General features: G+C 48.8%; 1 protein-coding gene across 1 annotated transcript; it reads right to left on the bottom strand.

Annotated features, from left to right (window-relative positions):
• Window positions 1-472: 472 nt before the first annotated feature.
• Spry4 (sprouty homolog 4 (Drosophila)) lies at window positions 473-14,847 on the bottom strand. Its single transcript, XM_013020269.1, has 2 exons — window positions 14,655-14,847; window positions 473-4,931 (listed from the first exon to the last, which is right to left on the bottom strand). The coding sequence occupies exon 2, from the start codon at window positions 4,882-4,884 to the stop codon at window positions 3,982-3,984; it is 903 nt and encodes a 300-aa protein (XP_012875723.1). The 5' UTR covers window positions 4,885-4,931; window positions 14,655-14,847; the 3' UTR covers window positions 473-3,981.
• Window positions 14,848-15,377: the final 530 nt, after the last annotated feature.

Here is a 15,377-nt window from a genome sequence, read left to right as displayed (position 1 = left end):
GGAACACTTTATAGGAGTCAAACAAACCATTTTTAGCCAATGCCTATCAAACCAGGAAAATTGTCTAAGGCTTTTCTGACTGGATATTTTATTTCTGGTTGGCTTTTTGAAGATTGTAGATTTGGGGGTACCAAGAAAGAATTACAAAAATTTTAGAAGACAGACCGATCACTACTATTTTCTACCTCTAGCTCTTCCTAGTTCTCAAGCTTTATCTGTGTTACATTCATTGGAGGCAATAGCTGACCCAGGAAGAGCATACAGCACCTAATATTAGGAAGTGGTATTTAGCTTCCCAATAGTTTTCCTTCAATAGTCTTAGGTCATCCTAGAGTGGGAACAAGGGTCTGCCGTTAGCCCAGTTTATTTTTGTTGTTGGGTTTGGTTTTGGTTTTTTAACATCCCTAGGACTTTGCTGGGGGTTATCACCAGAGTAAAACACGCAAACACACGAGAAAACAGCAGATCTGTATATATTTAACAATATATATTTATAGATATTTTCTAGATCAGTACATTCAGTTTTAACTTGTTTTTTTTCTTCACAAACAGAAGAACTCTTACAATAGTAGACTTTCTAAAATAAATACTATTAAAATAGAGCTTCAAAATAAATATTCTATACAAAGGAAACCTTCTGTGGTAACTTTTGTGGTGGGGTAACAGGGGAACTATAGTGAAAGGTGAAAATAAAATAGGAATGTGAGGGCAAGGGAGCTGGAAAAAAACTTTACCTTTTGTAACACGAAACCAAACTGTAGGACAAGGAGAAGGAAAAGCAATATAAGACATCGCACGCAGTTACCCACAGCAAAAAAAAAAAAAAAAAAATGGCAACGCAAGGTTTGACTTCCACTATGACAGTAAGCAGAGAGGACAGGGAAATGCTCACCAAAGGCATGAGCCAGAAAGCTGGTGGAGCTTGCCGACGGAGTGCCCTAGTGATGGGCAGTACTAAGTTGTGCTGCCAGCACACCACCAGACACTTCCTGGGGCAGCACAGGAGAATGTGATGCTTCAAGGTGGCAGCCACCTGGGTTCAAAGGGTCCATTCCCAATAGGGACTGGTCTTCCTTCTGGAGTCTCTGAGGAGTGCCTCCGTTGTACACCCTGTCATTTACCAGGGAAGCCTTTGTTAGCTTGGACCCAGTCCCCAGGGGGCTCACGGAACTATTGGCCTCCCCAAACTCACCACTGGTGGGGTGAGAACCAAAAACTATTATCAGCCCCAGGCACAACTACCACCAACCCCAGGACTGCAGAGAAGCAGGAACTAGCTGACTTTTCGACATAAGCATAACCCAGCCAAGCAAGCTGCAGGTGACAGGAAAACAGCCAGCCAGCCAGAAGTATCTACAGAAATGTGTCCTGTTTCTGCGTACTTGTTCCCTCGGCGACTCATGGGAAGGAATAGAGGGCCTACAGGGCCTCTTCCTCTTTTGTCAAGGAGCCAGAGAGAAAAAAACAAAACCAAACCATAATGCTGAAGGAGCATGCTACCCAACAGAGCTGGAGAAGAAAGGATGCTTGCTTCACTCCTTCTCTTACCACAGAGCATGTGGGTACCAAGGTGATTCTTGGGGAAGAGTTCTGCAGACATCTGGCAGGTTAAATGCAAGTCAAACAGGTGGGAGAGGAAAATAAAAAAGCAAACCAAAACCCACAAAAATCCGTGTTTACAACTATGTACACAAAAAGTCAGGGTTCAGGAGGCCTCTACTAGGAAAGAGGGTCTACTGGTAGAGGGTCTGTGTGTGTGTGTGTTGTGTGTGTGTATCATGTGCAACGTGTGCAACACAGCTTATATAAATCAATTCTCCATAGAATAGTTATGTAGATCAAAATCACGAAAGTGTAACTTGCCACTGTATCAAATTTCCTGGAGATGATTTGAGGGAGGGCCCTGGGCAATATTCCAAGGCCTTCTGGAAAAGAGTGCACACACATGCGTGCTATCATTTGGAGGGGGGCACATCTGCACACCTCATCTAAGGAAAACATCTCCAGCCCCCTTCAGTACATTTCCAATACATTCAATTAGTGTAAAAGTGGTTGGCTGAAATGTGTTTTTCTACCATTCCCTCCTATTTGTGCGAGAATCATCTATACATCCATCACCATCTGTGGCCAGGGTAGCTATATGAATTAGCTTTAGAGACTGAAGATGCATTATTTTGTACTTGCCTTTTACAAACCAGCAAATGTTACATAAATAAAGCCAAAAATAATAAGACCCTCCCTTCCTCCAATCAATAAATATCTATGGTTACAATTAATTTATCCTAAATCATAAGATGTTACTTCTAGCTTCCAAGAAAGTATGGGGAGGAGTGTCCTTGAGAAGCATTAGGTACATACCACTTACAGCTACCTGCCTCCTTGGCCTGGCCTCCTTCCTGGAGACAGCTCAAATCAAAATGCTATGCTCTGCCTAATTGCTCCCCATTTCACCTGGGCCATGTTTTCTGACCCAGGCCACTTCCTCTCATTAGAGGAGAGGGACACTACCACACAAAGCAAAAACCTCACATAAGGGTTAGGGGAAAGGACCAGACACATTACAGCTTTTGCATGCAACAAGTACCTACCCACTGGACGTGCTGCACTTTCTGAGTCCTTTAGCACCTTGAGAGAAAGAGTTGCTACGTCTTTGGGGGCTGTTGGGGGAAGTGTGTGCTGTGCACAAAAGCAGGGCTCAATCTTAGTGGCCCCTGGAGAATCATTTCCCCACCCTCTCAAGCTTTTCTGACTCCCCCTGCCGCCAGGGCTTCCTAACACACTAAAATAGACTCTGTTCATCATCTCTATTTACATAAAGATACAGATGCATCGCTATACACAAAAGGCTATGACAGCAAGCAGCAGAATCAGAGAAGGTAACCCAGCCCAGTTTGGCTCAGCTGTCATTCTGCCAATGGGAGACGCGGCCTCTTCTTCGCCGTTCAACTCTTCTTGGTGGGCAGGGAAATTGTGCTCCTTGAGGTTTATTTGCCCCCAGATTTTGAAATCAGCCCTTCCTGGGGGTGGTCCAAAAGGAAGCAAGTTGTTATTATCACTGTGGATGTTGAGAACACTGTTAACATCTGGTTTAATTATTCTATAAAAACATCACGACTGGATCCAGAGACCACAGCCCCAGACTCATTGGCAAAATGATATTTGGTCTCGCATGTGCCATCCTGGCCTTCTCTGCCCATCAAGTTTCTGGAAAGAATGTTTGAGGAGAGAGAACTCAGGACACACAGCAGGCAGGCGAGTCTGTGACTTGGTGGCAAGAAATCAGAGGACGGTGTGATGATGAGCAGAACACCCCCGAGTTAATGAGCAGGCTGGGAGGAAGGTATCACTGCACAGTGGCTCCCAAATCCATCATGTGACTGGCTCTGGGAAGGCAGGCGCAGGAACAAGGCTTCCACTCACCAGCTATCCTCTGTTCTCAGCAGCTCCCAAGTATATACAGTAGGGACCCCTAGGATGCTCTTCACCTTCCCCAGGGGGGCAGCGGACACTAGGCATGGATGGAGGAGAAGATAGAGAAGTCCAGGATCCCAGGGTCATCTTCAAAGTACCCTGGCCTTCAGTTAGCCAACTCCTCCCAGGAGTCCAACTCCTGTGAAAGCCAAAGACAAACGCAGAGTGGGAGAAAGGATGGGAAGGCCATCAAGCAGCTGCAACTTCCAAGATTATGTCCGCATCTGTGCTCCCTCTTCTAAAACAGAATCAACAACCCCTCCCCGCGCCCCCCCTCCTCATCACACTCTGCATGGTCTACTTGACACAAAGTTCCAGGACCCCGAATTCCCCCACTGTCCCCATGTGTTTCTTCATCCTTTTGGGGGGAAAAACAGAGAGTGGGTGGTGTGGTCTCTGCCTGCTTCTTCCCAATCGAGGGAGGAGAACAGATGAGCAGGGTCAGCCTCAGGAGGCTGGCAAGAGGGACCCACATTTCCAGGGGCAACATCGAGGCTTCGACCCGAAGTGTCAGAAAGGCTTGTCAGGCCTGCTGGCCACCGCATCCACGCTGGCTGTCTTACAGATGACGCTATTCGTGTGCTTGCAGCGGCAACCCGGGCGGCGCAGGCGGTCATAGCCACGCTGGGCCAGCTTCACGCAGCCTGTGGCAGGTAGATAACAGAGTAGGCAGGGCAGCACCACGGAGAGGGCACCCATGAAAGACCAGCGGGCACAGCAGTTGGAGCGGGAGCAGGAGCATGGATGATCAGCACAGGAACCCTCATCGTCCTCATTGGTGCAATGGTAGAAGATGCCCTGCACCAGGCACATGCAGGTGCCATAGTTGACCAAGGTCTGGGCGGAACACAGGCACTCCTGGTTACAGACCCAGCAGGAGGGCAACGTCCGAGGGGACGCACACTCCTTACATTTACACTTCCCACAGGCCTCACACAGCAAGAAGTGCTTGTCCAGCTCTGGTGGGAGGGCTGGACCCTTGAGGTCCAGAGGCTTGCAGTGGACGACCTTTGGCTGCAGACGCACAGCTCTAGGTGAAGCCTGCTCAGCCACAGGCGGTGGAGCCATGTGATCTAGGAGCCGTTGGTCAGAGGAGGTGCTGCTGCTGCTGCTCACAGAGCTGGGGCGCCCACTGAAGGAGATCCAGTGATGGGTGACATCCTGGTCACAGCGGGCAGGTGTGGGGGCCAGTTCCAGGGCCCCACCACCCCTGGTCCTCTTGGGACCAGTTGGGGGAGCCAGGCCAGGGTTGTCTATGTAGTCATTCTCCACATGGCTGGTCTTCATCTGGTCAATGGGTAGGATGGTGAGTGGGTGCTGCAGCCGGCTGTGGGGCATCCGGCTGTCAAGAAGGGGCTGCACCATGACTGAGCTGGGAGTCAAGGGGACACTCTGCGGGATCGGGGGCTCCATGAGGCTGGAGGTCCTGGACTGCTTGGAGAAACAGGCTACTAGGGATCCTGGGGGAGGGAAGGGAAGAGAAGAGAGAATGGGTTCCAGGCATCAGTAATGTGGTTATGTTAATATAGTCCTAATATACCCCTACACACATCCCATCTGGTGAGAGGGTGTTAAATGATTAACCTGATAACAGCAGTAATACTACTGATAGAAATAACACTTTGGGATGGGGATGTAGCTTAGTTTACCTAGCATAAGCAAGGACCTAGGTTTGATTCCCCAACACTACAAACAAAACAAAACAAAACAAAAGGCCCACTATTGCTAGTTTTTGCCAGTACTAGGGGTTGAACTCCAGGCCTGAGTACTGGTTCCCTTTTTTACTTTTTTCACTGGTCCTGGGGGTTGAACTCTAGGCCTAAGTGCTATCCCTAAGCTTCTTTTGCTTAACGCTAGCAGTCTACTACTTAAGCCACAGTGCCAAGTCTGGCTTTTTTGGGTAGTTTATAGAAGATAAGGGTCTTTCAGACTTTCCTGCCAGGACTGGTTTGGAACTGCAATCCTCAAATCTCAACACCCAGCTCTCCCTAAACTTTTGCCCAAGGCTATGCTCTAACACTTGAACTACGGCTCCATTGTCAGCCTTTTTTATTTTTATTTTTTTGCTAGTCAGAGATACAAGTTTCATAGACTTTCCTGCTGGACTGGAAGGATCCTCATGGATTCTACTATTTCAGCCTCCTGTTTACAGGATTATAATAGAGGTGGGCTGCCAGCACGTAGCATGAATGAGTATTATTGAGGCCTCATCTTTTTTCCATCTGTAAAAAGGGTTGAATGAAACTATACATATCAGGTGCATAGCACATTTCCTGGCATACAGCAAGTACTCAAACAGTTTATCCTGACCTCAGCATAAAGTAGTTTAGATATCTTGAAAACTTGTAAGCCCCGGTGCCAAGCATTGTACTGGGTACCAACAACAATGTGGTGAACATGGATTGCCCCATGTGCTCCATGGAGTTTATCAGTTGGATAAACTAAACAAAAGCCTTGATTCCAAACATTCGGAAGAGAAGGAAGGGCTGCATGGGATGCCTGCACATCCAGGATATTAACTTATCACTACCACTTCCAAGTGCAGCAACCTCTAGCAGCTAATAACCACTGGGTAGGTGAGCTTCTGACGACTTGGATGGGAAATCCTCTCAAGGGGCGCTCACATCACCTATTTCCAAGTGCTGAGCTGAACATTCAGCCTAAATGCTATTTACTAGAATAGCGAAGCCAACTCTGGATCAGTTTCTAATTTCACTGAGAGAGTGCAATTTGAAGCTGGCATCCGGCCAGAGATTCAACTGCAGTGCCTGACACGAACCCCAGGAAGTCACTTCAATCAAAGAGCGGAAACGACTTGGTTCAAATTTAGAAAGTGCACATTGTTTTCTATTAGAAGTGCCATTTCCTTGCCTGCTGACCTTTACATTTGGAATTCGGATGGAGATCAATTTAAAGAAATACCAGCAGAAGGCCAAGACCTCCACTCAAGGGGGACACAATTTGGAATCCAAGGAAAAGATTAGACTCTAGGAAGATTCTACCCTGAAACCTAAATATCTCCAGGGGATTGGAGAAGGGAGGATGGAGAAGGGGAAGATGACAGTCTTTGTGTGTGTATGTGTGTGTGTGGGAAGGGGAGTCAAAACCACTGGGTTATATGCTTTGGGTGGTGATGCCATTAAGTGCTTTTTCAAGATGCTAATGATGCTATAATTAGAAGAACTGCCCCTGCCCTGACTCTGTTAAGTGCATCTCGTAGCAAAGGTTTCCACCTCTAGTTTACCCCCAGATTTCTGGGCACCAGTGGCCCATCACAATATTCCAGTCACTAGCCTCCTAGGACTCATCCTTAGGACTCAAATATTGTATTTCCTCTGCTAGGAGACAATAGTTGGATCAGAAATAGTTCAAATTGCTGGGGAAGACCTTCCTTAGATAGTTAACCTAAATGAAAAATACTGAAAAGCATTAAGGGTGAGGGGAGTTATCCACAGGGCTCTTATCTGTGTATTATCTATATTGCTAAATGCAAAGAATAAAGTAAGTTGTTTTTTACAAGGCTTAAGACACAGTCAATGGATGTTTCCTTGTCACATGGGGCACCACCATTGGCTCTGCTCCCAAGGCTCTGCCTACTTAAAAGGTGCTGAGTTCTTTACAGTGTCTTCGCATCTTTTACCTAGTTGGCAGCTCTTGCCTAAAGTTCTCTTCAGATGAAACCTGAGCATCATCTGTGATTTGAGAGCCTGCCTTGTGCCAGAGTTTACCTTAAGTATCTGGCAGGTCTGCCACCAATGAGTACTCACTCATTTGCCAAGGTGGCTTCTAGTGAAGATCATGTGGTCAGAACTTAACAGAGGAAGGTAAAAAGTATAGGGGTTCCAGGAATGCTTCCTCATTCTGTCCACATACTGAGGGTTCCAAGGCATTACTTAAAAAAAAAAAAAACAGACCAGGGCTAGGAGTCCCAGGTCCCAGTCCTGGGAGGGGTCTTTGGCTAGAGAAAAAGCTGGGATGTGGTACAAGAATGGAAAATTGAGGTTGCAGCATGGCTCAAGTGGAAGGGGGCTTGCCTAGCAAGGGCCAGGCCCTAGATTCAAGTCCCAGCAACATTCCCCCACCCCCAAATAAGAATGAATAATGCCACGGATAAGACTGACAACAGTCAGGAGGTACCTTAGCCAGAATGCTCATCCTTGCTCTAAGACCACTTAAGTCTTTCATTGCAGATGCTCAAGTTAGGAACACTGTGGGTCCTGCCAACAAAATGTCAGCGGCAGTTTCAAGGAGCTATATGCTACCCAAGTAGCTAGGGTTTTTGTCTCAGAACTAGGACTAAGGTAAGTGAAGGTACTCTCTATCACCCAAGCAGGCTATCCATTCTGCTTTAGTAATTCAGTACCTGAGACTCTTTAAACAGCCACTTTTCCAGCCAATGAAACAAAGAAGCAGGGGCAATTCTCAGAGTTAACAGGCTCTGGAATCAGTGGGCAGATTCCCCAAATCCTAGAAAAGTCTCACTAGGAAGCCGGTAAGAAGCAGCCACGGCAGGCACTGGGGTTCCTGGTATTAGCAGGTTCCCATCTCTCTTCCCACAGGCAGCTGTCAACATCTGAACCTGCAAGTGAGGCCAGCCATGTAGTTGGGGGTGGGAGCTTGGCCCACAATGACTCAGCTCCCTCGGGAGACACAGCAGAAGGCATCTTGTACAATGCTTCTTCTGGGTACCAGCTCAGCAAAAACCAGTGGCTGGCCCAGGGCCTATTAGGCCAGTTGCCTAATCTACACAGACCCTCCACAGGACAGCCCTCTAAGAACCTTTATTGAGATTGTCTGATGAAGAAAAAACAACTTCTGGTGCTGCCTATTTGATAAACCCTCAGCATAGCTCTGTATCTCAAAAACAAAAAAACAACCCAAGTGTCAGTTGGCTTAAAAGATCACCCTCCACTCATTGAGACCTGCCCACCCCTCCAGGCTGAGAACTCCTATGAATCTTTTTTTGCCAGTCCTGGGGCTTGCACTCAAGGGCCTGGGCACTGTCCTTGAGCTTCTCTGTGCTCAGGGCTAGCACTCTTACCACTTGAGCCATAGCACTACTTCGGGCTTTTTCTGTTTATGTGGTGCTGAGTAATCGAACCCAGGGCTTCATGCATGCAAGGCAAGCACTCTACCACTGAGCCACCTTCCCAGCCTCCTGTGGATCTTAAGTGCAGTTTAATATATACCTCTGCTTCCCCTTCAGGGAAGGAAGAGATTTATAACTGCAACAGGAGTGGAGACTATGTCTCCTATGCAGGCTGTTGGGAAGAGCCTGATGGCCAATTTGGAAGGCTCTGGACAAAAATGCAGCCAGCATTGCACTTAGCTAAGGAAGCACCTTTGCCACATTTTAGGTGGTGGCACATGGATTGGTAGGAAGCAAGAGAACTTTCACCTCCACTTAACCTTCTAATAAGAATAATTATGGAAGCAGCTAATATTTAGGGAACATTTCCCTTTGTGCCACTCTGCTACAGAAGCTGACAATGATTTGCTTTCTCCTTTAATCCTTCCATCAACGTGGAGGATAGTACCCATTTGGCAGAGTGAGAAACAAAAGCACAAGGGATGGGAGAGTGATAGCAAGTGATCACTGGAGCAGGATTGAATCCCAGACAGCAGAGGCAGAGATTGGCTCGCACAGAGGCCTCTATAACCCTGGGTACTACTGAGAAGGGACACAAGCACCGATGATTTTCAGAGCCAAGAATTTCAGAGCCAGTTTCCCTCAGTGTGCCACCAGCCCAAAGACAGCCTCCTCCCCAGACCCTTGGGACTGAGCCACTCAACCAGCAGGGAAATGAAGGCTATGTTTGTAACTTCTGCCACTTAAGGAAGACTCAGAGCCCAAGTTATCTTCACTCTCACTTCTGGTTTCTTTGCCATCCCTTCTGACATTTTGTCCTTCAAATCAGACTGGTCTCTCACTTGTAGAATTCCACTGCAAAGCAGTCTTTAAAGGGAAACTTTGGGAATCCCCTCACCTTCCCACCTATCAAGTGGAACTTTCAGGTCCCTAGGGCACCTTTATTGATAGGTTTCTAGGACAGACCTGTGTCAGGTACAAGAAAGGAGTCCCACAATATTGACTCAGCAGGATTTCAAAAACCCTAGAGCAGTCATCCTTGTCTGACCCCCAGTACCACTTGTACCTATATAGGGACTTACTGAAAAAAGTCAAGGGCCATGTTAAATATCCAAACTGGGGTAGATGATGCTTCTTACCCACCTGCACCCTTCTGCTTAACTCATTCTAGAAAGAGCAGCCAAGAAATACTGGGAAAACCTGACTATTGTACTATGAAAACTACAGGTCGGCTAATGACATACTGGCAAGAGGCTCTGGATGAATGGGCATTTTCTGCACTGCCCCATTCAGTCTCAGGCAAGCATTGTTTAACCCTTTCACAACTCAGAATAGAGGTCTCTCCCGTTGCCAGAGAGCCCGCCCACCACTCTCTACCACCCTGCTTGGTCCTTTGTGACAATATCCCAGTTTAGTTAATTAAGCTACAACCCAAATGATGACTTATTGCCTTAAAGAGACTATTAAAAAGGGGCAAATGAAGACAGGGACTCATCCTTTCCCAAACCCAGAAGACAATCTACTGGGAATGGCCCACATGGAAAAAGAAGGCCTTGGAGCAGCTGGATTTGTCTGGGAATTCATCCTCCTCCCTTATCTTCCTGCTCCTAACATGGCACTTAAGATCACGTCTGGCCATACACATAGGTTGCTAAAGATCATCACTTGCCCACTTACCAGCCCTTTTCTTTTCCTTCTTTTCCAACCCATCAGCTAAAATCCCAAAGCCTCAACATACCACACCACAGGTGGGAATCTTGAGGTACTTTGACTTTGAACTATCCTAAACAGCTTCAACTTTCTGTTGTCACTGGATAACCCCTCCCCCCCTCAATTGTCTGCAAGAAGCAGCAGAAAGAGGGGTCAGAAGCTAAGAGGGAGAAATGAAGAGAACCACTGGTAACCACTGAGTAACTAACTACTGGGCCAATCAAAGTGTACGTTGGGACCAGACACCTAGCTGGAAAGAATTCTTCCCACAGATGGACATCAAGATCTTGTCTCTCTATTCTCCACTAAGAAATCCAAGATATGAACTGACAAGAATCGATTTCAGCTTACTCTTGGGACAAGGCAGGAAATGACTTCCCCTTCCCCCAGTCTGAAACAGACAGACTACCCAACAAGGGAATCCACTCATCTGCAAGTGGCCACCTGCCCTAAAGGGCCCATCTGTGCTCCCTCCCCAGCTCCCAGCTTCCTCCACTGACTAGGGCCTGTCCTTGGAAAGAACAATCATGATCACAGCTGAACCGTGGAGCCTCTTAAGCCCAGCCACATGTCCCGGATACATTCCCCCCTTGTCAGCTGTCCGGATCTGCACGGTGGCCCCAGACCCCTAAGAGCCAAGAATACCCTGAGTCTTTCCCATTAACAGCACCCCACAACTCTTGCAGTGTTCATTAGAATTGCCCTTATAACTCAGCCCTCTCCTAGCTCACCTCAATACTGGCAATTCACAAGCAGCCTTGCTGGCCCCTAGGTTACTTTGTTCTGATTGGGTTTGTGTGGCCACTCATTTGCTGTTAGCTTGGTCTGAAGGAAGGAAGCAGTTTTATGTATGTTGATCTTCAATAGTAAAATTCTATCCCAATGAGAATCTGTTCTCCCTCTATTTGGAAAATCCAGGTTGGCCATGAGATGGGACTTGATCCACTCTAGTCATTCTCCTTTAAAATCCCTGCTGTGAGCTGGGTGCCTGGTGGCTCACACCTGTAATCTTAGCTACTCAGGAGGCTGAGATCTGAGGATAGCGGTTCAAAGCCAGTCAGGGCAGTAAAGTCTGTGAGACTCTCATCTCCAAAATAACTACCAAAAAGCCAGAAGAAGCTATACTCAAGTGGTAGAGCACTAAACTTGAGCCAAAATAAATAGATAAATAAAGCTCAGGGTCAGCACCCAGGGCCTGAGTTCAAGCCCCAATACTGGCAAAACAAACAAGCCACATCCCAAGCCTGAAATTTTCAAGCACATCCAGAAGCTTTATCCAGAATTCTCCCTCAGGCCACAAGGTAACATTCACCTCTGTAGAGGCCAGAAAACACCAGATTCAGAACCAAATCAAATGCTGCGACTCTTCATTCTGAGCTTCCCTAAAAAAAGGCTGCTCATTCCAAGGCCTGCATACTAACATCCAGACCTCTCCTGGTCTGATTTAAGGAAAGTGCTGCCCAACACTGGTGACTCAAGACTAATCCTTAGCCAGGAAGCTGAGATCTGAGGATCATAGTTAGAAAGACGTAATGGGCAGGAAAAGTCCATGAGACTCTTATCTCCAAATAACAGTAAAAAGCCAGAAGTGAAAGTATAGCTCAAGTGATACAGGTTGGATACCTGCCTTGGAGTGAAAAGGTAAAGAACAGTGCCTAGGTCAAGTACAAGTCTTAGTACTGGATGCACACTCTTGCAGTCTCGCAGTGCCTATGCATGTGAGCGCGCACGCGCACACACCCGCGTGCACACACACACAAACGCTGATAGGGAGTCCAAAACTTGGGGCTGGAAGATGCCACCTAACACTAAGGGACACCAACAACTAGAATTAAAAGTTAGCATCAACAACTGGAATTAAAATATCTGTATGTGACCCAAAAGTATTGAATCCCAGGTCTTTCGAGGACCACGTTAGAAAGTACCAGTGAGTAATTTCATTTTTCATAAATAGCTTTCACATTTTGCTTCATTTATTATTTGGTATTATTCAAAAAAGCTAGCCAAACATAGAATATCAGAGTATATCAAGCTCATTAAACTGTGGACAGGGGGTATGAACTGGGTGGAGGGTGATTTGAAGAATGTTCCATTTCTTACCAGCTCTGGAAGGATAACTGGCCAAAAAATGCCTACCTTTGCCCAGAATGACCAAGTTTAGTCTGGAACTAATCTACTCTTACATGTTGTCTCTTCCCATTAGGCCCAACCAAAGCTCCTGTGAAAGGAAATCTGGGAAAGGTAGTGAGCAAGAACAGGAAGAGTAAGGGCAGGGCCATGTCCATCCAACAAGAAAGGGAGTGGACTCCCAAGTTCACAATCTACAATGGAAGGCCACTAGTGTCATTAAAAGTTTCTTTCATCTTAGCTAGCCAATATGTGCTCTCCGTATTTCAGAAATGTGCTATAATGCCCCCTCCCTACACTGCTCAGTTGTGTGGATTAGGTTAGAACTCTCCAGGTTCTAGCCACCATTCGAAAACCTTTCCCTAAGAATGGGAAACAGAGGAAACGTATTTCTCAATGGCTGGCTATCTCTGCTGCTTTCTCACCCTTCAGAGAAAGAGAGGGAGATTAGGCTACAGCTCTTCCTTTCTTAGATGGCCAGGGCTCCACACTAATGGGGGTTGGGGGAGGGCGAGAAGCTGAAAGTTTTAGATGTTTATGTTCCATTTGTGTGAAGATTGGGAGAACTCTAAACATTGTGAAATCTACCAGTGCAATATTGAGCAGGGCCTAAGGCCAGAGGGACCTTATTAAGAGATTGATAAACCTCTATTTCCTGACCTCTCTGAGTCTCTTACCTTCCATCTTCGTATCCCTAAGAGGCTGGTCAGGAAGGGTTAGAGCATTGGGTCAGCCGGCTAACCAGACAGACAACGCTGGCTTCCATCCCTCCAACCGTTGCAGGTTCCCTGACCTCTCCCCGGCAATGGAGAGAATCACGCCACTAATTTCGAGGCAGAAAAGAGGGAGCGCTCCCACTGGATCTGGAGACCCCAGGGAATCTACCCTTTCCTTGGAGCACACCATGGCAGGGGTTACCAGGGAGCCTTCTCTGCGCCATAAGGAGGCCTCCTGCCTTCAACCCAAGCCTGGTAACATGGACACCCGGTCAACAGCTGTGAAAGGCAATCAGCAGCTCTCCCCTCTGCTCGCCGTCCAGACTCTCAAGCCCACGGATAGCTCCATCCTTCAGCTCTTCAAGCCAAGCAACCATTTCCCACCTCTTTTGCCTCCCCTACCCACAACCCCCAGCCCCCAACCAAAAGAATTGAGAAACCGTCATCTTGCACAAGAGCAGCTACTGTCTAAATGCTTTTTGATCGTCTGCATGGAGGGGGAACTGGACACAGCCCTGGCCTCAGTGATGGAGCCAAGCGCCAGCTGCCGTGGCTGGCCAAATCCTCTCTCATCCCTCCCCAATGCCCCCCGTGGCCTTACAGATTCAAAAATGTTCATACCTTCTCTATCCTCGCCTCTCCGTGTTGTCAAGCCTGGTACCACCAAGAAGGAAGGAGGGAAAGTAGGAGCCTTATCTCTCCTACGCAGGCAACCTCTTCCTCCAGCTCCCACACGCCCGGCGTTATGTAAACGCACCTTCAGCCCCCACCACAGCCCTAGCCAGGCCCAGGGGCCCTGGAGCCTGACACAGTTCGATGCCCAGGGATGGAGAGGGACGAGATGGCCGAGAAGCCTTGGACCCCGCAGAGGCCGAGGAAGGAAAAGGGAACTGCAAGGTAGTTGCACAGCTTAGAATGCTGCAGCCGAGCAAAGGTCAGACTGCCAAGAGCCGCCTCGCCAAGGAGAAGGAGCAGAAATGCCCAGTCCTTGGCCGGCTCCGCGCTGACCATCGAAGGGGAAGCAGAAAGAAGAAACCCAGTCGGTCCAGGCTAGAAAGGGAATGAGACGTCTACGTCGAGCATAGGCCGCTGCGGCGGGTAGGGGAGACCCACGGCAAAGCTGGCACGGTGGGCACGGAACCTCAGGGTGGGCGAATTGCCCAAGGCGAGGGCGCCACCCCAGAACCTAGCGGTGGCTGCGGACCAAACCCAGAGCCTCCAGTTCCAGCGCCCGAGGCGAGTAGTGGCAGAAGGAAAAGAGGCCAGGCCAGAGGCAAACTCCCGGGACACGCACGGGGCTTCCCGAGTAGCAGAGGGCGGGGAACACAGGCTTGGCAGTGCCCAGGGGTCCGACACGGAGGTGCCAGAGCGCGAACACCGCCAGCACCTTACCCCGAGGGCGCCAGGGAGCTGCGGCGCTCCGCAGAGACTCCGGGAGGCTCGGGCCGAGGGAAGGAACACCGAGGCGCGGCTAGAAATAGCGCACCATTTACCTCAGCCTGAGGGGCAGTTTCGGATCCCCAAACCGGCCGTAGACTTACTTTGAGGAGCTGCAGAATCACAAGCATCGCTCCACGGTCCGGGTAAACCCCTCCAACCCGGGCGGGTCAGCCGCCGCTGTACTCGCAAACGCCAGTCAGAGGAACCGGCAAGGTTCCTTGGGTTCCGCAGCGCCAACTCCGCGCTGTCAGCTCCGCTCGCTGCCTCCCCGGCGGTGTTGCAACCACTGCCTGGGAAAATGGCTTTTTTATGAATGGGAGGGAAGAGAGCCTCAGTGCGCATGCGCGCCGTCTGCGATTCTATGAATGGGTGGGCACAAGAGACCCTGTGCGCGCATGCGCTGCGCTTTTTTTTTTTTTTATGAATGGGGGGCCGGAAAAGAACTTAACCCGTGATTGCTGGGGCTGGTTCTTGCTCCTCCAGGGGCCGTCGTTCTTTTACAAAGAGGGGTGGAGGTTGTTGTTGGGGTTTTTTTTTCTTTCTTTTTTTTTTTTGGTGTGTGTGTGTTTTTTTTTCTTTTTAATGAATGGAGGGCGGCGGCGACTACTGCAGCTGGCTCAGCTGCGCGGGCTGCACCCCCTCCCAGCCTGCGAGAGGAGGTAAAGGCCACCTTCACGCCGCTGCGGGCCTAGGCCAGGACCGTCGGTGTCGCTAGAGGGTGGGGGGCGTTGCGGCCTCCCAGTCCAGAGCAGAGTGGAGGACACACCTAACTGTATCTTTGGCTGCCGCAGGCAAGGGGGGGGAGGGAGGGAACGGGAGGAACC

This window comes from Dipodomys ordii, unplaced genomic scaffold, assembly GCF_000151885.1.
Source record: "Dipodomys ordii isolate 6190 unplaced genomic scaffold, Dord_2.0 Scaffold50, whole genome shotgun sequence".
Lineage (NCBI taxonomy): Eukaryota > Metazoa > Chordata > Mammalia > Rodentia > Heteromyidae > Dipodomys > Dipodomys ordii.
The sequence above is the reverse complement of the archived record's forward strand: the minus strand, read 5'-3'. Positions and strand labels throughout refer to the sequence as shown.

Excerpts from the sequence above, each read along its gene's own strand:
- Spry4 (XM_013020269.1), bottom strand. The coding sequence starts at position 4,884 with ATGGAGCCCCCGATCCCGCAGAGTGTCCCCTTGACTCCCAGCTCAGTC.